Raw genomic sequence first — 21,812 nt, 5'->3', positions numbered from 1 at the left:
GAGGTCAGTATTTCCATTTTGGTCAAACCTCAGGAATGGCATATATAGCTTGATCAGGCTAGCCCTTCTTGTCCTGGGAATACTTTTATTCCTGCCCATCGTGTTAAAGCTTATCTTTAACAACATCAACATGTTGGCAGCCAAAGTACATGGCTTGAATCTAAAAATGGACCCCCAGACAAAGTTATTAAATTAACAGACTGGCAAGCCAAGGATGGGTAAGATTCTGCACAGAGCCTTACCAACCTAAGACAAAAATGCTTTTGATAGTGCATATTCCATGACAGGTAAGGAAGGCATTCTTGTCAGAATGATCTAAGACAAGCACAAAGAAGTAATTTCAGGTAGGAATCTAAATGGTAGGCTAAAACAAAGAAGTAATCTCAGGCAGGAATCTAAATTTTAGGCTAGAACAAGGAAGTAGGCTTCAGACATGAAAATGACCTTGGGCTAGGATAGGGAAGTAGGCTCAGATATATTGGTCATCCTGATAAGCCTTTAGAAACAGTGATCACGGGAGTGTTCACATAATTGGATTTAATGCCTTGTGTTTTTTGACTATTTGTGTTTATTGATTGTTCCTTTACTATTTGCTTCTATTGTATTGCTAGACCCTCGACCTAGAACTGACCTTAATACATGCATCTAATCAAAGTGGTATAAAAGCATAAAGGAAGAGGGGGTATAGGATAAGAGGTTCTAGGGAGGGGAAATGGAGAAAGGGGATGATATCTGTACTGTAAATAAATAAAGTATCCAATTAAAAAAGAAAAGCAGCCCATGTTCCCATGCCTGTTTAAACATTTTGACTTCATATCTTTCTTTACAAAAACATTAATTGTACCCATTGCCACCATTATTCACCCCCTCACCATATATGTGAGATTACTTTATAATCCCAACTTGTATGTGTTCAACATTGATCACAAGGCCATAGACTACATTTGTAAATTCTTCCTTCATTATAATTCTCTGAACTTGGCAGTCATTGGTTGTATGAAGTTCTGTACAATACACTGAAACACATTCAACTCCCAGGTAATATTGATCTTTATTGATCTAACCTTTATTTGGGTTTTTAGAGATAATTAACTGTTCTTTTAATTTATTTTTTGTTGATTAACTTTTGTTTATAAATGTGGATACAGAAAGTATGATCTAAGTATGTGTTTAGATCTTTAGACACAGGGCTGATGTATAGGTTATATAGAGCAATGAAATTTCGCTTGCCAGTCAATTGCTTTAATTACCCAAGAAGAATGATGCCATCTACTCTGAGTTTTGGTTGAGATGAGAAACAATAGTGATTGGATGGTAGACTCCAGTTCCAACTGAGTCATTCCAAAGAACTGTGTTCTTCACTTACATAAGTATAACTAAATCACTTTAGTATTTTCAGTGAGTTGCATTACAGTTTAAAACCCATAATCCCCCAAAGGATTTCTGTGCCCATTCACATATACCATCACCTCCAACCATGCACAGAAAATTCCATTCTACTTTATGCTCTTACATTGATTCCTATTCTTGATATTTCATTTGAATATAAGCTATTCATTGTAGGCTTAAATTTTCAAAAATGTCTTTTTATAAGTGTTCTCAAATGTTTTAACATCTACTCTAGACACCATCCACCAGTGGAAAGAAACGTTCAATAGAGCAAAGGAGGATGTCAACCTGTTTAGAAATAGTTATTTGGAGCAAATCCAATCTGGCTTGTCAGAATATCAGCAGTTCAGTTCCAATAAGCAGTGACAGCTCAATCCAGTCACAAACACCATTCATAAATCAGCAATGGCAGGTTGATCCATAAAAAAGCCTCAAGGCTCTGCCAATTGGCTGTGCCTGCAGAAGCCACAAGAAACTGCCAGAACAGCACAAGAAGTTCTTTGATGCATTCTTCTCTATAAAGTCATGACAAATGATTACCAGCAAATGATAAGACATGCCAGTGTCACACAGTGTGTCACTAAAGACCAGCATCAGCAAAGCCCGATAATGACTAGCAAAGAATGATATGGCATACTAATACCCCACAGTAGCATCCACCACCTGTTGTGTTATATTTATACCCTTTCCAAACAGCTCGTGTTCTCTCAAGTGTCTGCTCTAGCATCACAAGCCTTTTATCCAGGCTGTTTTCAAAACAACAACAACAACAAAGCACATGTCTGTTCTCAGCAAAATAACTGTTAAGAACCATTCTACCCCATGTTTGGGGGCCAAAAATGTCGGGGATTGCTCTGGCAAATGTTGGAACCCACACAGCCAAAAGCCTTGGGGGCTAAATTGTTAGAGCCTGCACTGCCCTAAGCTGCCCTGGTTCATGGGTTGGGGTTCAGTAAGAGAGAGAGTGAGGATGGACATGAAGAATGAAGACCAGACAGAATGTGATTCAATTCTGTTTATTCTTCAGTCTCTCTTCTTAGTCCAAGTCCATAGTTCCCAGTCCCAAGTTCCAAGTCCTTAGTTCCTAGCACCAAGTCCCAAGTCTCGAGTTCCTAGTCCCTGTTCTAAGTTGCTAGTCTCTTTCCCAGTTCCAAGTTCTAAGTCCAAGTTTCTTCTTCCAAGTCTCAAGTCTCAAGTACTAAGTCTTTCTTCTGTTTGCTCTCACCTTTTATAGGTCTCACTTCTAAGTCATGACTTTAAGTCACGTCTTTAATTCTTGTCTCTAAATCACACCTTTAAGTCACACCATTAAGTCACACACCTTTAAGTCTCACACACCCAAGGGAAAATCTTGGGTATCTAAAATAAGATGTTATCAGAGTGTGCTCAGCTGTTGTAAACAAGTCTCTTGTCAGGGTATATGACTCAAGATGGCTGCAAGGATGATAGCTGCCTTCTGTTGGCTCCCTACAAATAACTTCCCATGTTTCTGCTTCAGCAAAAACCTTTTAGAAGACAGTTTCTAGAAAAACATCACTTAACACAACTGAAAATTTCCACTTTACTTCATGGGTTGCTTCTTTCTATTAGCATGTTTTAGGGTATGTCTGTATAATTCTATGTGGCAATGGTTGTCTTTTTGTTGAATAACATGTCATTGTACAGATATGCCATGGTCATGTGCATAATAACAATGACTTCATGCATTTCACATTCAAATGGAGTAACCCAGTCACAAAAGAATACAAATGGTATATACTCACTGATAAATGAATATTAGGAAGCAGCTCCGAATGCCCACAATACAAAATGACACAATACAACTCAAAGACCATATGAAACTCAAGAAGAAGGAGGACTACCATGCATGTTCTTTTGTGATTGGATTACCTCACTCAGGATGATATTTTCTAGTTCCATTTATTTACCTAATAATTTATGGAATTCATTGTTTTAAATAGCTGAGTAATATTCCATTGTGTAAATGTACATTTTTTTTATCCATTCCTCTGTTGAAGGACATCTAGGTTCTTTCCAGATTCTGGCTATTATAAATAAGGCTGCTCTGAACATAGTGGAGCATGTTTTTGTTATACATTAGAGCATCTTCTGGGTATATGCCCAGGAGTGGAATAGCTGGTTCCTCAGATAATGCTATGTTCAATTTTCTGAGGAACCACCAGACTGATTTCCAGAGGGGTTGTACCAGCTTGCAATCCCACCAACAATGGAGGATTGTTCCTCTTTCTCCACATGGGATGAAGGATCTCCTCTCCTACCTATGCCCAACAAGATCATCCACCCCTCCATATACAGCTGGAGCTATGGGTCCATCCCTATGTGCTCTCAGGCTAGTGGTTTAGACCCTGGGGAGTTCTGGTTGGTTAGAATTGTTGCTCTCCTCATGGAGCTGCAAACCCTTTCAGCTCCTTCAGTCTTCTCTCTCACTCCTCCATTGGGAACCCCTTGATTAGTTCCATGGTTAGCTGTGAGCATCTGTGTGGGGAAGAAATCTCGCGGGCGGGGGGGGGGGAGGGAGTCCTGCGGCGGGGTCTCGGTGGCGGGCTTCCCACCCTGCCCGGAAGGTCCCACATTCACGCAGCTGTCGGTGGGCGGGCCCGCAGCTGCATCGGCAAGGTTCCAGGGTTCCAAAAGCTGGGAATCTAGCGGAGAGACCATGGGACAAGTGGAGTCTGGTTTTCCAAAGCTTTTATTGTTCATGGCATGGTAAATGGATGTACGTGGTACGCGCTTCCCCTGCCAAAGGTCAGGGGAGTCTCATTTTATAGGGAAGGAAAAAGGGGAGGGAATAACTTAATTAGCTACGCCCCTGGCCTTTTGATAATTCATTAATATTTAAATCTCTGGAGGTAGAGACTTGTTAATCATGCCCTCTACCTGTGTCCTACGTGGTGACTGAAGGTAACAGGTTAAATGGAGTTACCTCGTCCAAGGCCCAACACATCTGCCTCTAAATGTTAAACTCTGGCAGACCTCTAAGGAGACAGCTATATCAGGCTCCTGTCAGCATGCACTTCCTGACATCCACATCAGTGTCTACCTTTGGTGACTGCACATAGGATTGATACCCAGGTGGAATGGTCTCCAGTTGGCCCATCCTTCAGTTTCTGTCCCACACTTTGTCTCCATATTTTCTCCCTTGAGTATTTTGTTACTCCTTCTAAGAAGGACTGAAGCACCCCCACTTGGTCTTCCTTCTTCATGAGCTTCATGTAGTCTGTGAGTTGAATCTTGGGTATTTCAAGCTTCTGAGCTAATATCTAATTATCAGTGAGTGAATACCATGTGTGTTCTTTTGTGATTGGGTTACTGAACAGAACACTAATGGCTTATGCTCTAAGAGAGAGGGAGGGATCTTAGAGAAAGAAAGGAGGGGGAGGGAAAGATCAGGGGAGGATCAGGTGTGGGAGGAGACAGAGAAGTTCAGAGGGTCAGGTAATTGAATGGAGGTGTGGGACAGTGGGGGATGGAGTAGCCACCAAAAAGTCCCAGATGCCAGTAAAGCAAGAGGCTCCCAGGACCCAAGAGGGATAACATTAGTGGAAATACCCAACAAAGGGGGAGAGAACTCTTAGAGGCCATATCCATAGGTTAGTCATGGCCACTGGTTGAGGGATGAGGCTAACCAGTTGTCTCAAAAATATTAACCCAGAATTGTTCCCATCTAAAGGAAATGTAGGGACAATGAGTGGAGCAGAAACTGAAGCATAGGCCATCCAGAGACTGCCACACCTAGGAGTCCATTGCATATGCAGATACCAAACGCAGACACTATTGCTGATGTCAAGAAGTGCTTTCTGACAGGAGCCTGGTATTGCTGTCTGATGAGAGGCTCTGCCAAATTCTGACCAGTACAGATGCAGAGGCTTGCAGCCAACTATCTGACTGAGCATGGGGACCCCAATGAAGGAATTAGGGGAAGGACTGAAGGAGCTGAAAAGGTCTGCAACCCGATACGAAGAACAACAATATCAATTAACCAGATCCCCTAGAGGTCTCAGGGACTAAACCACCAACCAAAGAGTTCACATGGAGGGACCCATGGCTACATCTGTACATGCAGCAGAAGAGGATTGCCTTATCAATGAGAGGTGACTCTCTTGGTCAATGGCTCAGCATAGGGGAATGTTAGGGCAGTAAGGCAGGAGTGGGTGGGTGGGGGAACACCCTCATAGAAACAGGGGAGATAGGGTAGGAGGTGGGGGTTTCTGGAGGGGAAACTGGGAAGGAGGATAACATTTGAAAGGGAAATAAATAAAATAACCAATTAAGAAAAGAAAAAAAAGAAAAATAATCTTAGACTGATTTCTTTTATGGGCAAGATTCAAGAATACTCAATAAAATAATTGCAAGCTGAATCCAGGGAAACATATCAAAGACATCATCCATCAAGATTAATTATTATTTTATATCTATCTATCTATCTATCTATCTATCAATCTATGGGGAACCAACAGAAAGGGGCTATCATCCTTGCAGCTATCTTGAGCCATATACCCTGGCAAGAGATTTGATTACAATAGCCTACAACAGCTGAGCACACTCTGATAGCATCTTGCTTTAGATACCCGGGATTTCCCTTAGGTGTGTGAAACTTAAAGGGTGTGACTTAAGGGCGTGACTTAGAGGCGTGGCTTAGAAGTGAGACATATAAAAGGAGAAAGGCAGACAGAAGAGTTGAGTACAACTTGGAGTAGGAATTAGGCATTGAGGAAGAAGACACTTGGACTAGAGAACTCAGAAGATTATTATTAGGTATTAGGCACTTGGCACTTGGAGAAAGAACTTGGAATTAGGTATTAAGTATTGGGCACTTGGAAGGGAGCTTGGAAAGGAGAAAGAACTTGGAGGCACTAGGGACTAGGAACTAGGGACTAGGAACTTGAGACTTGGAACTTGGACTAGGAAGAGAGACTGAAGAATAAATGGGATTGAATCACACTCTATTTGGTCTCCATTCTTCACATCCATCCTCACTCTCTCTAGCTGAACCCAGACCCGCAGACTGGAGCAGCTTGGGGCAGTGTGGACTCTAACAATTTAGCCCCTAAGGCTTTTGGCAGTGTGGGTTCCAACACTGACAGAGTGGCCCATGACATTTTGGCCCCCAAACGTAGGGCAGCTCCGGCCGCAACATCTATCTATCTCCATATATACATAATCTTGTTCTCCTTCCCCCTCACTATACTGAGTTTATCGAGTTTTGATAATATGACCATGTGTTTAGGGGTGACCACTTGATACTGTATAATCTATCAGAGGCCTAGACTCTAGAAAACCTTATTCTCCCTCTCACAGCAGCCATTTATTGCCATTTTCTAAACTAACAAAATTTCTGTTGTATTTCAAATAGATCAAGAGTTGAGAGTTCATGGGTGCTGTTCATGGGTGATATGTCTACTAGAAACTGTCTTACAGCATGGTGCTAGTTCTCTGGCTCTTTTAGTTTCTGTCTGGTTTTAGCTTAGGCATAGTGGTTGCACTGTAGATACAACAATTGTGACTGGAAATGCCACAGTCTATGTGTTCTCTTTGTTTCTGCAAGTTGTAGATCTTTGTAATATTGTTTATATGTTACACAAAAAAGAAAAAGAAAAGAAGGAGAGGAAAAGAGGTCTTTGATGAGGGGTAAGAGCTTAACTACTTACAATTCAATCAGAAATCCAGAGTGATTGTACAATTTTGTAATCTTACCAGAAATAGAACATTGTCCCAATTTTTTTCACACTCTCACCAGCATGTGTTGTTGCTTGAGATTTTTATCTTAGCCATTTTGATTGGGTAAGGTAGAATCTCAGGGTCATTTTGATGTTCCTTCCCCTTATGATTAAGAATGTTGAAGATTTTTTTAAATGCTTCCCAGTCATTCAAGATTCCCCTGTTGGGAATTCTCTGTTTAGCTCTGTATCTCATTTTTACTTGGGTTATTTGGATTTCTTTTTTGGATTTTAACTCCTTGAGTTGTTTGTATATTTTGAATATTAGCCTACTATGGGATATAGGGTTCTTGAAGATCTTTTCCAAATCTGATGGATATCATTTTGTCCTATTGACAGTGTACTTTGCCTTATAAAACTTTTCAGTTTTATGAGGCCCCATCTATCAATTATTGATCTTAGAACCTGAGCTTTGATGCTCTGTTCAGGAAGTTTGGGCAGGTGTTCTTGTGGGCTTGCTACCAGTGGGAGAGAGGCCTATCTCTGATTCTTTGTCTTGATTTGAGACCCTTTCCTCCTACTGGGTTGCCTCCTCCATCCTTGATATGAAAACACTGCCTGGTCTTATTATAACTTGTAATTGATTATGTTCCTGGAAAATCTGCTCATTTCTGAGGGGAACTGAATCAGGCATATATCCAGGGGAATTGGATATAAAGAGGGAGAGTCTGGAAGCTGGGAGGAAGGTAAACATCAGTCAGGATATAATATATAAGAGAAAAATAAATAAAAAGGAAAAATAATCTTAAAAAGGCAAACAAAAAGATCAATGCATTTCATGCTTATAAAATATGATGATGAAACCTATTATATGAACTACTAGTATACACTCATGTATATATATATATATATATATATATATATATATATATATATATTCATATTTGTGTACATTGGCTTGGCCATTGGGAATGTTAGGAAGTGTAGCCTTGATGCAGTAGGTATGACCTTATTGGAGCATGCACCAATTATTCATTAATTTTTCTTGTTGAATAATGTTTCATTGTGAGTACAATACACTTCATTTATTTGATTATCATTTGATTACTCATTCTGCTTTGTGACTATTACAAACCTGTGTAATAAAGACAAAACAACATTTTCTGACTCTTACAACTTGTTGTAGTTATGTGCCTAGGTGAATAAGTTTTCACTCATATAATAACTTTATGCTAAATATCCCACAGGCCAAACATTGGTATTTGGGAGTTTCATTTCCCAAAGGGTCTCACTATGCACTTCAGGCCGACTTCAGAGGATCTCACTGTGCTGCTTAGCAGATCTCACAGGATTACACTTTGTAGCAAGCTAACATAACCTCACAGGGGTCACATTGTGCATTAAACATGATCTGATAGGGTCACACTGTGCAGCACAGAATGACCTTACATGTGCATTGATGCTTCTGCCCAAGTTGTATTTGTGCTGGGATCACAACTGGCTTGATTTCTAACTTTTTTGTTCTATTATTCTGTTAATGCCTCTTGTTCCTTACCTCCTTCTCTTCTCTTTAAACCAGTTTCACTCTCACACAGTCCATCTTCTACATTACATGTGGTATTCATCACACTGAATTATGTTAGTTAAATTTTTGAATATGTTTAAACATATATACATTCTAGGCTATATTTTTGCACTGTGGTATTTATTTGTATTGTTCAGCAGAGCTCTTGATTCCATTCTATAGCTATTAAATGTAATTTCATTAATATTGAATGTAGAATTTATATCTGTCTTTTAAACTTTATTTTTCACATGAGAGGAAAACAGACTTGACTGACATACTGTCTGTCATGTCACTTATAAATCTGTTATACAGCGACAGTGGGATTTCAGAGTTTAGCTATGGAAACAGCAGGTGCAATCTTAACTACATGATAATTACAATACTAATATTTTAAAACAATATATTCAATGAAAAGGTACAATTCAAAATCTATGACCTATTATCCACTTTTGTAAGTGTGTGTGTGTGTGTGTGTGTGTGTGTGTGTGTGTAGAGGGCTTATGTAGATCAATGAGTGGGACATGACATCATATTGTGAGAAATAGGATAAAATACAAAGAGAAGACTGTGTAAACAGAAGAGCTAAAGATGTGCATGTTCCTATTGATGATTACACAGAGGATCATGTGGGGATGTTCCCCAAGCAGTGAGAAGCCCTTTGAGGCACAATCTTCTTCACATGGAGATGTTGTGTGGGGGAGGAGGGGTCAGCAGAGTATAAAGGACTAGATTGGTGTGTCATCACCTACCAAGGACAACTAAAAAAATAAATAGAACAAGGTTATTCCAATGTAGTGAAACAAAGAATATAAAAAAAATAAAGAAAAATGTTTTTTCTACAGAAATAAGAGAAAAGTGTGTGGAATTGGTCTATCACCTCATACAAGCTCACCCTTGCTCCTTCATGTGAGCTGGGAAGTAATTGAAATTCACCTTCTTCAGTCTATGAAACAGAACCTTCTTTATCTAATTGAGATTGTCACAGGGGTAAAATAAATTTATCCATTAGAAACAGGTGTTTTACAAACAAAAATATGAATACACATGAGGCAATACCAATGTCTCTTTTTCTTTTTTTCTCATATTAGAAAAGTAAATTAAATGGTCCTTTCTAACCAACTCCAAATTAAGACAAAATTATACAAATGACAATTGTACAAACTGATTCCAACAAATTTGTTCAGGGTCAAGACTACTCAGAAAATATAATATGGGTAGGAAAACACATGGGAGGTTAAGAGAGAAAAATGTCAAAATCAGTATTGGAGCACCTGTAGGAATGAATAGAAGCACACCAGTGAAGAGATTTCATTGTTATCCATTGTCACAAATCCATTACTTAACTATTTTAGTTGATGTGTAAGTGAACACAGAAATCAGGGTAACATGATACAATTTTTGCAGCAACATAAGAGGAACAGAAATCATATTTGGCAATACCTTATCTACTATGCATGTCCAGAATTGTTTATGCAAGGAATGGAGGAAGTTGTACCTAGATATCAAAGATAATGTTTCCTACTTTCACTACTCCACTAAACCTATTCTCTTTAATGTATTGAACAGTTATGTAGCATGCCCTTCCTTGTAGGTCCTATGATGAGGGACAATGTCTGATATAAAATATTAATATCAGCACATTCATTACATAAAATGAGACAACAATCCCAAGTACATTACAGAGAAATTTTCTTACTGTAGATAACTCTTATTAGGGACCTCTTCATGTCTCTGTTCCTCAGGCTGTAGATGAAGGGGTTCAGCATGGGAGTCACCACTGTGTACATCATAGCCATGGTAGTTTCCTTCATAGTAGAATTGTTAGCTGATGGACATAAATACAGACCAATAATTGTCCCATAGAACAGAGACACCACAGACAGATGGGATCCACAGATGGAGAAGATCTTGTGAAAGCCCTTGGTAGATGGGACCTTGAGACTGGAGAAGAAAATCCTTACATAGGACATGATAATGAGTAGGAATGGAATAATAGTGATGGACCCTCCCAGTATAAATATCATCAACTCATTAACATAAGTATCTGAGCAGGACAATGTCAGAAGAGCTGGTAAGTCACAGAAAAAGTGAAGAATCACATTCTTCTCACAAAAAGACAATCTAGCTGTGAGTAGGGTGTGCAACATGGCATGGAATGTAGTCAGCATCCACAGTAGTAGCACTAGTGAAGCACAGAGCTTGGTGGTCATTTTGCTGGTATAATACAAAGGAAAGCAAATGGCCACATAGCGGTCATAGGCCATGACTACAAGAAGGAAGCTCTCCATGTCTCCAAAAACCAGAAAGTAGTACAGCTGTGTCAGGCAGCCTGCATAGGATATGGATGGTACTTGGCTCTGCATGTTCTGAAGCAACTTGGGCATTGTGACAGAGGAAAAGCAGAGATCAGAGAAGGACGAGTTGCTGAGAAACAAGTACATGGGTGTGTGGAGATGGGAGTCCAGTCAAACAAGGAGACAAAGTGTGGGACAGAATCTGAAGGGGGGGTTGTATGGAGACCATTCCACCTGGGTATTCATTCCATGGGCAGTCACCAAAAATAGACGCTGATATGGATGTCAGGATGGGAAAGCTGACAGCAGCCTGATTAGGCTGTCTCCTTAGAGGTCCCCCAGAGTCTGACATATCCAGAGACAGATACTCGCAGCTATCCATTAATCTGATCAAAGGTTCCTAATGGAGGAGTTAGAGAGTAAACTGAAGGAGCCTTAAGGGCTGGTAACCCCATGAGGAGAGCAACAATACCAACCAGCCAGAGCTCCCCAGGGTCTAAACCACCAGCCTAGGAGCACATATGGAGAGACACATGACTCCAGCTGTATATGTAGGGGAGGATGGCCTGGTTGGACATAGGTGGGAGACAAGGTCATCGGTACCTTGAAGGCTGAGCACTGAGGGGGGGGGGGAATCAGAGGGTGGGAAGGGGGGCTGGGGGTAGGTGGGTAAACACCCTCATAGAAGCAGGAGGAGGGGGGATGGGATAAGGGGTTCCTGGGTGGTGAGGGAAATGCGGTAAGGGGATAAAATTTGAAATGTAAATATTATATCCAATAAAAGAGGGGAAAAAAAGAAAAGCGGTTAGAACCAACATTCTTAATAAAATGTCAGCCCACTTAAAAAAACAGAGAGATTTTCTTACTACAGATAACTCTTATTAGGGCCCTCTTCATGTCTTTGTTCCTCAAGCTGTAGATGAAGGGGTTCAGCATGGGAGTCACCAATGTATACATCATAGACATGGCAATCTCCTTTACAGTGGAATTATTACCTGATGGACATAAGTAGAGACCGATAATTGTCCCATAGAACAGTGAGACCACAGACAGATGGGAGCCACAGGTAGAGAACACCTTGTAGATGCCTTGACTAGATGGAACATTAAGAATGGAGGAGATAATCTTTGCATAGGATATAACAATTAGGAGGAATGGAATAATAAAGATTAGTCCTCCCATAATAAGTATCATTAAATCATTAACATAAGTGTCTGAGCAGGCCAGCTTTAGGAGAGCATATAGGTCACAGAAAAAGTTGAGGACCACATTGTTCTCACAAAAAGACAGTCTTGCTGCAAGCAGGGTGTGCATCATAGCATGGGATGTTGTCAGCATCCACAATAGCAGCACTAGACAAGTACAGAGCTTGGGGCTCATGATGCTGGTGTAATGCAGAGGGAAGCAGATGGCCACATAGCGGTCATAGGCCATGGCCACAAGAAGGAAGCTCTCCATATCTCCAAAAGCCATAAGGAAATATATTTGTGTCAGGCAACTTTCATAGGGGATGGATGGAACTTGGCTCTGCATGTTCTGCAGCAACTTGGGCATTGTGACAGAGGAGAAGCAGAGGTCAGAGAAGGACAAGTTGCTGAGAAACAAGTACATGGGTGTGTGAAGATGGGAGTCCAGTCGAACAAGGACAATGATTAGCAAGTTTCCCAGGATGGTGGTGAGGTACATGGCCAGGAACAGAGCATAGAACAGGTGTTCATACTCTGGGGGAATAGGCAGACCCAGGAGGAGAAATTGGGTGATAACAGTTTCGTTGTTCATTTTCATTCTTCTTCTCCAGTATCCTAATGAGAAAATAGCATAATCTCTTAAAATTTTAAAAAATATATCTAAGATATATATTCTACAACAATGGATATGATGTGAGAGTCATCATAGTAACTATAATCTCAAAACTCCTAATGTCTATAAACATTACAATCATTAGTGATTTTTCTCAACTTATCTTTTGCAGGTTTCTATCTCCCATCCTCTCATAGACAATTCCATGCCATGTCTACTAAGATATGAATGCTTTTCTCTCCTACTTCCTGCTCACCCTAGATAACTAGATTTGTCATTTGTAATTTGTTCTGTTATTTTGTATATTGATGTTTATGAAGAATTTTTTTTACAAACTTTAACATCATAATTTTTATAAATTTCAAGAAAATCTTTCATTCTCCAATGTGTTATATTGCCACTTCTAACTCAGACCCTGTAACATATTTCTGCTTCACTTTTAAGTAATCACCTTCTGTCCATTGCATATATGCCAGGCATCAGAAGCTCAACAGCCCCAGGTGAAATACATGTCTTCAGTTTAATGTCTCCCAAAGCATTCCACATTCTCATAGCTTTCCAGTTGCCCATACTACAGTAAAATAAATTCAGATTTTGGCAGAAATCTATGAATTTAGATCCATTTTTTTTATTACCTTGAACTGTTGTGATACATTACCCAGAGTCTCTCTTCTATTCTCCTCTTATTCCATCCATTGCTATTTGTAAGCTTATATCAACACATCAGGAAAACATCTTATCTTTACTACAATACAGAAGCAGACTTAGTCATGTTCATATTGTTACATCTCCTGACCCTTTTCTTCTCCTTAAACATGCATTGTTCACACTGTTGCATTATAACAGAGGAGTTTCTGTATATTTTTTCTGATTTATGTTTCAAATTACCACTGTTTTTCTGAGGATAAAGACAAAGCTCTTACCAGACACACAAATGCTCTTTCATTATCTCACATGTGCCAGTGGTGTTTCCCACACGGTTCTACATGCTTTTCTCTCCTCATTCAGTGCTGTGGTAAATCTCTTCATGTCCCACATTTTTGCATTGCTCTTCCCTTCTTTTTGCCTTTCATTTCCTTCCTTCTGTTTCCCCTTCATCTAATTCATCCTTACTTCTATGCCAGGCTTATTACTTACCATATACATAATTAAATATATTTTGTCTCTCCATACTGAGACGTTCAGCCATGTTACCTAGAAACCTTTACCTATAACACCCAAATAATACTTTGATCACGGCATTAAGGTATCTTCCCATCAACTGTAAACTATGTGCAGGAAGAGTCTCATATGCCTTCATTCTGTTTGACTCTTTATAATCATTCTTAATCTGCAACTAGGGCCAATGATAGTTATGATGCATAAATCTAGCCAGTGAATGTTTGTTACCTACTCCTCAAACTAATACAGATTTCTTCATTTTCAAAGTAGAAAAAATCTCATTTAAATAAGAAGTCTAAATTAGAGATCTAATTTATTTTTGCAGTGTTAGTTAATCATTGGCAGTCTCATAATACTGGGGACTACAAATAATATCCATATTCCTTAATTCACAAAATATCACTGATATTTGTATAGAACACAGATAGAATGAAAAAATATGAGTTATGAAAAAGAAGCAACAACCTACTTTGGAATTTTCAATTGAGTTGTTCCTCGGATGACTATGCTGTATATGATGGTGAATTTATGCATCGAGTGGGTTAAATATTGATTGCGATTTGGAGAATTCCTACTTGCTATGCAGATAGTCTCTCAATGTCATTAAGAACTAGACTTTGACAAAAGTGACTAACACTTCATCAGATGGTGAGCCTCATGAATTCAGATGAAGAAATTAGAGGCAAAGGACATTTAACTGTAGAAAAAAATTGTTATAACTTCTGCCTTAGATGCAAGTCAAATTAGATAGTGTCCACTCTTATTAAGGACTCCAATATTCTAGGCTGTTCTTCAAATGTTCCCCTTATCAGTTTCTAATACTTAGTTGTTTGTATCCTAGTGATATGACAGAGTGTACACACACACATACACAACACATGCAGATGCATACATGTGTAATTTTGTCATTCTGGAAAGCCCTGGCTAATGAATCTATTGCATCTCTTAAAGCTGACAAAACAGAAGAAAATTCAAGAGATCTAAGTAACATTTTGTGAAATGTTACAACCTAGTCTGACTGTTTGCACATTCAAAAACAGACTTGTTTAATGCAGCTGACATAAAAGTTTACATACTTAGATATTGTGGATTAGCATTACAAAAGGGAAACCATGTAGGAAAAAATCACCTACCATTTAAGGTGATCTCCTTATATATCCCAGAATGGGTTCAAACATGTAAGATACATTCCTCTGATTTTTGAGCACTGGGATGGCAGGCAGATGACAAAACCCAAGTTTCTCCTTTGCTGTAATTGAAACATACCTTTGTTTTATGAAAGCAAGTTTTGAAAGATCAAATTTCAAAGAAACTACAAGTAACTATTGTTACTGATGGATCATTGGACTTCAGAAACTTCTTTAACACACAGTCTTCAATTTAAACAGCATATGAAAATGATACTAATGCTATTATCAATGTAAGTGTATTCCATTGAGAATAACATTAATATCATCTAGGTGTCCATGTAAATGTACAATGAAATCTACTTAACCAATCTCAGTGCTGCTCCAGATTCCAAAGTTATATGCATGTGCACGAAATATTAGAAACACATCCCTTGTTATTTTCACATAAATTACCAATGAAACAAATATTTGTGAAGATGTACAGGTAACATTAATAATTACTTCGGGGATCACATTGTACAGAGATTGTTAAGACCCCACAGGTGATAATATTGTAAACAATTATTCATCAACACAGCACTGAACTCTACCTTACAGGGCTACTCCTGTGTTTAAATGGAGAGAAAAAAAGGACACAATGACTAATTTGAAAGAACGAATCAATATGAATTGGATACATGATAAACATGAAGCAAATACTAGTATAGTATGGGAAAATCTTGGGAAACAAAAAAAAAAGTTATCATACTTGGAAAACTATCCTGCATAACAGAAATTCCAGTCAGACAGCAAGACACCTGCTTATTTTCCTGGCTGTATCCAGCTCTGCTGAAGCTGAGTCCTAGTTTCTGGTTGATGATCCTGTTCACCTTCATTTTATTTGCAGACACAGGACTAGCAGCCTCTGTACTCATCACCTATCTGCATCGTGTCTTCCCACATCACCCTGATGCCATCCTGTGCCTTAGGCACCCTGTATCCCGGAGGAGTCCAGATCCTGAAGAAGTCATTAAAGACATAGGAATTACTTAGGACCTTTTTGGGACCAATTTACCTCAGAGATCTCTAGTGGATACCAATTTTAATCACTGATTACTATTTGCTACACTTAAGAGAATGTAGAATTTAAATAACAACAAAGAAAACTAATACATAAATAGCAGCAACAAAAAAAAACCAAAAAGCATGAAAAGATGCATATGCATTTCCTGTTCAGGTAATCTGCATGGCTTCTTTTGCCTGGATCCCACTTAGAGGGAAAAGGGAAGAGTATAACTGAGAAACACCCCCACATTATCAGAGATTTTCTGATTATTAACGACTTAAAGTGTTTTGCAAAACAAAATTTTGCAGAAAAATACATCAGTAGTTTTTACATTTTAGGATGTGACGCTAACATTTAATTGCTGTGCTGCCTTTACAGCCCATCCAACAGTTGTTTTAAAGCACAATGAGACCATAGAAAACCACACATACTGGGAAGCTTCCAAAAACAGCATCTCAATGCAACATGACTGTAAGATGACTTGGGGCAGATATACAACTTTCTGAAGAAATTTAAACTTCATCGTCCAACATTTTATGTGTTCCAACATGTGAAACAGGCAGGAATATGACAAGCAGATGGCATGTTTAAGGCTTCCTCAAAGCAGTAGAAAAGCAATCCATGTCCCATCCCTGTTCACTCTTTTTGCCTTCTGAACTCCCTATGAAAACATTAATTGTACCTTCTGACACCATTATCCAACCCCTCACCATATATGTGAGATTGCTTTATAATTCCATGCTGTATGAGTTTAACATTTGTCACAAGGCTGTAGATGCCATTTGTAATTTCTTCCTTCATTATAGATTCCTGAGCTTGGCAGTCATTGGTGCATGAAGTTCTGTACATTACAATGAAACACCTTCATTCAACCCCCCCCCCCCAGGGAATATTGATCCTTACTTATCTTATTATATTTGGGCTCTGATAGTTAATTAATAATTCTTTTAAATGATTTTCAGTTGATTATTTATGAATGGTTAACTTTTATCTGTAAATGTTGAAACAGTAACTGGGATCTAAAATATTGAAGTGGAATGGGAGTAGTGTCGGGAGCTTATATGTCTCCTAGTCAAAAGATCTATTAATAATGAAATGATTTTACATGTCAGATTTTATGGATCTCTCATGCTTTTGAAAACCATCTATCCATATATAGTATAACTGAATTGTTAAACATTGATTATTCTTTTTTATTTAATATTTGAATAATCTTGAAAACATTTATTATAATTAAATCAGAATCTAACCCGACCATCAGTTTTACTCTCTGAATACTAACTTGTATTACTTAATCATCCTAAACAGTTTGTAATAGTAGCTATTAAAAGAACTAGGTCTAAGCCTTGTACTATTACTTTTCTTTTTTTATTATGTTTAATCTTTTTCTACAGTTCAGTCATTTCCCCCCTTCTGGTCTGTCCTCCAATAGTTTCTCATCCCATTCCTCCTCCCCCATCTCCAAGAGGATGTCCCCACCCCATCCCACCAGACCAGGCCTCCCCACTCCCTGGGGCCTCAAGTATCTTGAAGGTTAGGTATCTTTCTCTCACTGAGGCCAGACCAGATACTCCACTTCTGTATTTGTCTCAGTGGCCTCAGACCAGCTCAGGTATGCTGCCTGGTTGGTGGCTCAGTTTCTGAGAGATCTCGGGGGTGCAGGTTAGTTGAGACTGCTGGTCTTCCTATGTGGGCACCCTCCTCCTCAGCTTCTTCGAGCCTTTCCCTAATTCAAGCATAGGGGTGCCCAATTTCTGTTGGGTATACATATCTGCATCTGTCTTGGTCAGCTGTTTGTTGGACCTCTTGGAGGGAAGCCATGATGGGCTTCTGTCTATAAGTATACCATGCCATCAGTAATAGTGTCAGGTCTTAGAGCCTCCCCTTAAGATGTATCCCAATTTAGGTTGGTCACTGGATGTTCATTCCCTCAGTCTCTTCTACAGTTTTGTCCCTGCAGTTCTTTTAAACAGAAACAATTCTGGGTCAGAGTTTTTGACTGTGAGATGGCAACTCCATCCCTCCATTGATGCCCTGTCTTTCTTCTGGTAGTAGACTCTACAAGTTCCCTCTCTCAACTGTTGAGCATTTCATCAAAGTTATCTCCCTTTGAATCCTGAGACCATCTTACCTTCCAGGTCTCTGATACATTTTAGATGGTCCCTCCACCTCCCACCTCCTGAGGTTGCCTGTTTCCATTCATCCTGCTGGCCCTCGGGCTTCACTCCTGTTTTCCACCCCACCAAATACCTGATCACATTCCCCTTTTCCCCTCCCCTGTCCCACCCAGGTTCCTCCCTCCCTCTGCCACCTGCCCCCCTCCCCATGATTGCTTTCTTCTCCCTCCCAACATCCTCACTTGGGCCCTTTGGCTTGTTAACCTTCTTGAGTTCTGTGGATTATACATACCATGCATGTCTTTGTAGGTCTGAGTTACCTCACTCAGGATAATATTTTCTACTCCTATCCACTTGCCTGCAAAACTCATGATGTCCTCATTCTTAATAGCTGAATATTATACCATTGTGTAAATGAACCACATTTTCTGTATCCATTCTTCCATTGTTAGACAACTGGGTTGTTTCCAGCTTCTGGCCATCACAAATAAGACCACCATGAACACAGTGGAACATATGCCCCTGTAACATGGTGGGGCATCTTTGGGGTATATGCCCGAAAGTGGTATAGCTGGGTCTTCATGTAGCTCTATTTCCAATTTTCTGAGGAGCCTCCAGATTGATTTCCAGAGTGATTGTACCAGTTTGCAATCCCATCAGCAATGGAAGAGTGTTCATGCTGTCACCTGAGGTTTTTATCTTAGCCATCCTGATTGGTGGAAGGTGGAATTCTCAGAGTCTTTTTGACTTGCATTTCCCTGATGACTACACATGTTGAGCATTAATTTAAGTTCTTCTTGGCCATCTGAGATTCCTCTGTTGTGAATTCTCTGTTTAGGTCTATACCCCATTTTTTGATTGGGTTGTTTGGTTTTTCTGGAGGTTAGCCTTGTATTCGTAAATGAGTTGTATCGGCAAAATTCCTACCTAAGAGTAACAAAATTAAGTTTAAATTTTGTATCGATATGCAAAGATTTATATCAATGAAAACCTTAAACTTGTATCAATATATAAGCTTGGTAACAATGTAAGAAAATATGTAATTCTGCATCAAAATCTAAATATTTTAACAATATAATATTATGGCTATAAAATGTTTTGTTTAATTTTTAATAATTCATCCACATATATAATTTTTATAATATTGCTTTTATCCTCCCTTTTCTTTTCAAGCCTTTACCTAAGAAAGAAAGAGTTAAGAGGACAGGAACTATAGAAAATCTGAGTCTAAGCTCTTTATTTAGTTTCCTCTCTGTTCAGAATTTAAATTATTTCTAAATTATCCCTTAAAATGACAACATATCTATAATTTGTAAAATACCCCAAACCAGACACCCAAACTTAAGGGATTGTGGTGACATTTGTGATTGCCAAAGCATATTAAAATCATTACTGTGATGCTTAAGGCATCACAATATGAAATATATAAAATATATTAAAATATTAATATAATATATAAAATAAAATTAAATAATAAATATATAAAGGTTGTATGTGTGTCTTTCATTTTGGAACATAAAATTGAAGCTAGTAGTAACACTGTGCCAGGATTTATTTAAATAATATTACTACACTTTTGAACCCATAATCCCCCAAAGCATTCCTCTGCCCATTCATACATACTCTCATTCCTAACCATCCACAAGCAATTCAACTCTACTTTGTGCTCTTACAGATTTTTCTATTCTTGATATTTTTTGAATATAAACTCTTCATGGCTGGCTTCTTTCTGCTAGCATATTTTCAGGGTATGTCTGTATAGCTCTATGTAACAATAATTGATTTTTCATTGTTGTGTTAAAAAATGTTAGTGGTACTAACACAAGTGTTAGTACCACTTCTATGAATGTTAATGTACAACCACTCATTTCAGCCATTGTTGGTATGTACCTAGTAATATGGTAATTATACATTAAAGGGGTTTTGTTACCTTTTTAGTTTTTAGCCTATTTTAAATGAAAAACTATTCTTATTTATATTAGCCTATAAAGTAGTTTGATTCTTTATGGCTTTTACTTACATTTAATTTGTTGCCATCTGCTCAGCACCTTTTTTTACCCCAACTCTGCTGCCTATTTCTGCTTTAACCCTGCTGCAATTTGGAATTCACTTTTACACTTTATTTTTTTATTAAATTATTTTATTTATTTACATTCTAAATGTTGCCCCATTTCCAGTCCCCCTCCCAGAGTTCTTTACACCATCTCCCCTTTCCTTTGCCCCTGAGAGGGTGCTCCCCCACCCAACCACCTGCCCACACACCTCTTACAGCAACCCATCCCCACCTCATCCACCAAATTTCCCTCTTCCCTGGTCATTAAGTCTCTACAGGATTAGATTCATCCTCTCCCACTGAGGCCAGACAAGGCAGTTCTCTTCTACATATGTGCCAGAGGTCATGGACCAGCCGATGATGCTGTTTTGGTTGGTAGCTTCCACTTTGGGAGGTAATTTATACTCTTGTTCTTCTGGGGTTGCCATCCTCTTCATCTCCTTTAATTCTTCCCCTAACTCTTCCATAGGGGTCCCTGAACTCAGTACAATGGTTTGTTTTAAGTGTCTATATCTGTCTCAGTCAGATGCTGGTACAGTTTTCCAAGGACACCCATGCTAGGTTCCTGTCATGTACAACATAGCATCAGTAATAATTTCAGGGTTTGATGCCTGCCAATGGGATGGATCCCAAGTTGGGTCTGTCACTAGATGTGCTTTCCTTCAATCTCTGATCCATTTTTATTCCTATATTTCTTTTAGTCAGGAACTTTAGTGGGTCAAAAATTTTGAGGTAGGTTGTCAACAACACCCATCAACTGGGGGCCCTGTTAATCCACTGGAGATAGTCTCTTCAGGTTTCAACACATCAGTGTTGGGCATTTCAGCAAAAGTCACCCCCATTAAGTCCTTGGAGCCTATCACCTCCAAGGCCGCTGAGACTGTCTAGAAGTTCTCCCAAACCCCACCTCCTCAACTGTATAATTCCGTTCACTCTCCTGGTCTGGGGTTCTCTACCATCTTCTCCCATACCCGGTCCTGTCTGGGTCTGGTTTATCTCACTCAGCATGATATTTTATACTTCCATCCATTTTCCTGAACAATTCATGATGTTCTCATTTTAATAGCTATTTTAATGGCTACCGTTTCCCTAATTTCTTTCTCAGCCTGTTTATCATTTGTGTAAAGGAAGGCTACTGATTTGTTTGAGTTAATTTTATATCCAGCCAATTTGCTGAAGTTGTTAATCAGCTGTAGGAGTTATTTTATTCATCGTATATTTCTGGGTTCTTTATGAAACTTTAGGAGTTCATAGGTGTGTGGATTGATAACTGTGACATTGATTCACTTCCATTGATCAACCTGTCAATTTTTATACCAATACTATATGGATTTTACTAATATTGCTCTATAATATACCTTGATGAATGGTGACTCCTCTGGAAATGCAGGGAGTTTGAATGTGCTTATCTCATACCACTGTCAGGCAGGTGCTGGGAATCTCTGGGTCTCAAACCCATTCTACCTTACCAAACTTCCTGGTGTGCTTTTACCTCCCCACACTAGATGTTCTTTTATTATACAGGATTGTCTTTGGTATTGTGTTTTTGTTTTGTTTTGTTTTGTTTTGTTTTGTTTT

General features: G+C 39.0%; 2 protein-coding genes across 2 annotated transcripts; both read right to left on the bottom strand.

Annotated features, from left to right (window-relative positions):
- Positions 1–9,520: 9,520 nt before the first annotated feature.
- LOC117711415 (olfactory receptor 1500-like) lies at positions 9,521–11,519 on the bottom strand. The gene has a single exon (XM_076935235.1). The coding sequence runs from the start codon at positions 11,073–11,075 to the stop codon at positions 10,311–10,313; it is 765 nt and encodes a 254-aa protein (XP_076791350.1). The 5' UTR covers positions 11,076–11,519; the 3' UTR covers positions 9,521–10,310.
- A 249-nt stretch (positions 11,520–11,768) lies between these two features.
- Positions 11,769–15,926, bottom strand: LOC117710962 (olfactory receptor 1496-like). Its single transcript, XM_034506307.2, has 3 exons — positions 15,768–15,926; positions 15,023–15,138; positions 11,769–12,730 (listed from the first exon to the last, which is right to left on the bottom strand). The coding sequence occupies exon 3, from the start codon at positions 12,711–12,713 to the stop codon at positions 11,769–11,771; it is 945 nt and encodes a 314-aa protein (XP_034362198.1). The 5' UTR covers positions 12,714–12,730; positions 15,023–15,138; positions 15,768–15,926.
- Between the last annotated feature and the right edge of the window lie 5,886 nt (positions 15,927–21,812).

Source organism: Arvicanthis niloticus, chromosome 6 (assembly GCF_011762505.2).
Source record: "Arvicanthis niloticus isolate mArvNil1 chromosome 6, mArvNil1.pat.X, whole genome shotgun sequence".
NCBI lineage: Eukaryota > Metazoa > Chordata > Mammalia > Rodentia > Muridae > Arvicanthis > Arvicanthis niloticus.
The sequence above is the reverse complement of the archived record's forward strand: the minus strand, read 5'-3'. Positions and strand labels throughout refer to the sequence as shown.

Bases quoted from the DNA above. Each gene is read 5' to 3' on its own strand.
- LOC117710962 (XM_034506307.2), bottom strand. From the start codon at position 12,713: ATGAAAATGAACAACGAAACTGTTATCACCCAATTTCTCCTCCTGGGT.
- LOC117711415 (XM_076935235.1), bottom strand. From the start codon at position 11,075: ATGTACTTGTTTCTCAGCAACTCGTCCTTCTCTGATCTCTGCTTTTCC.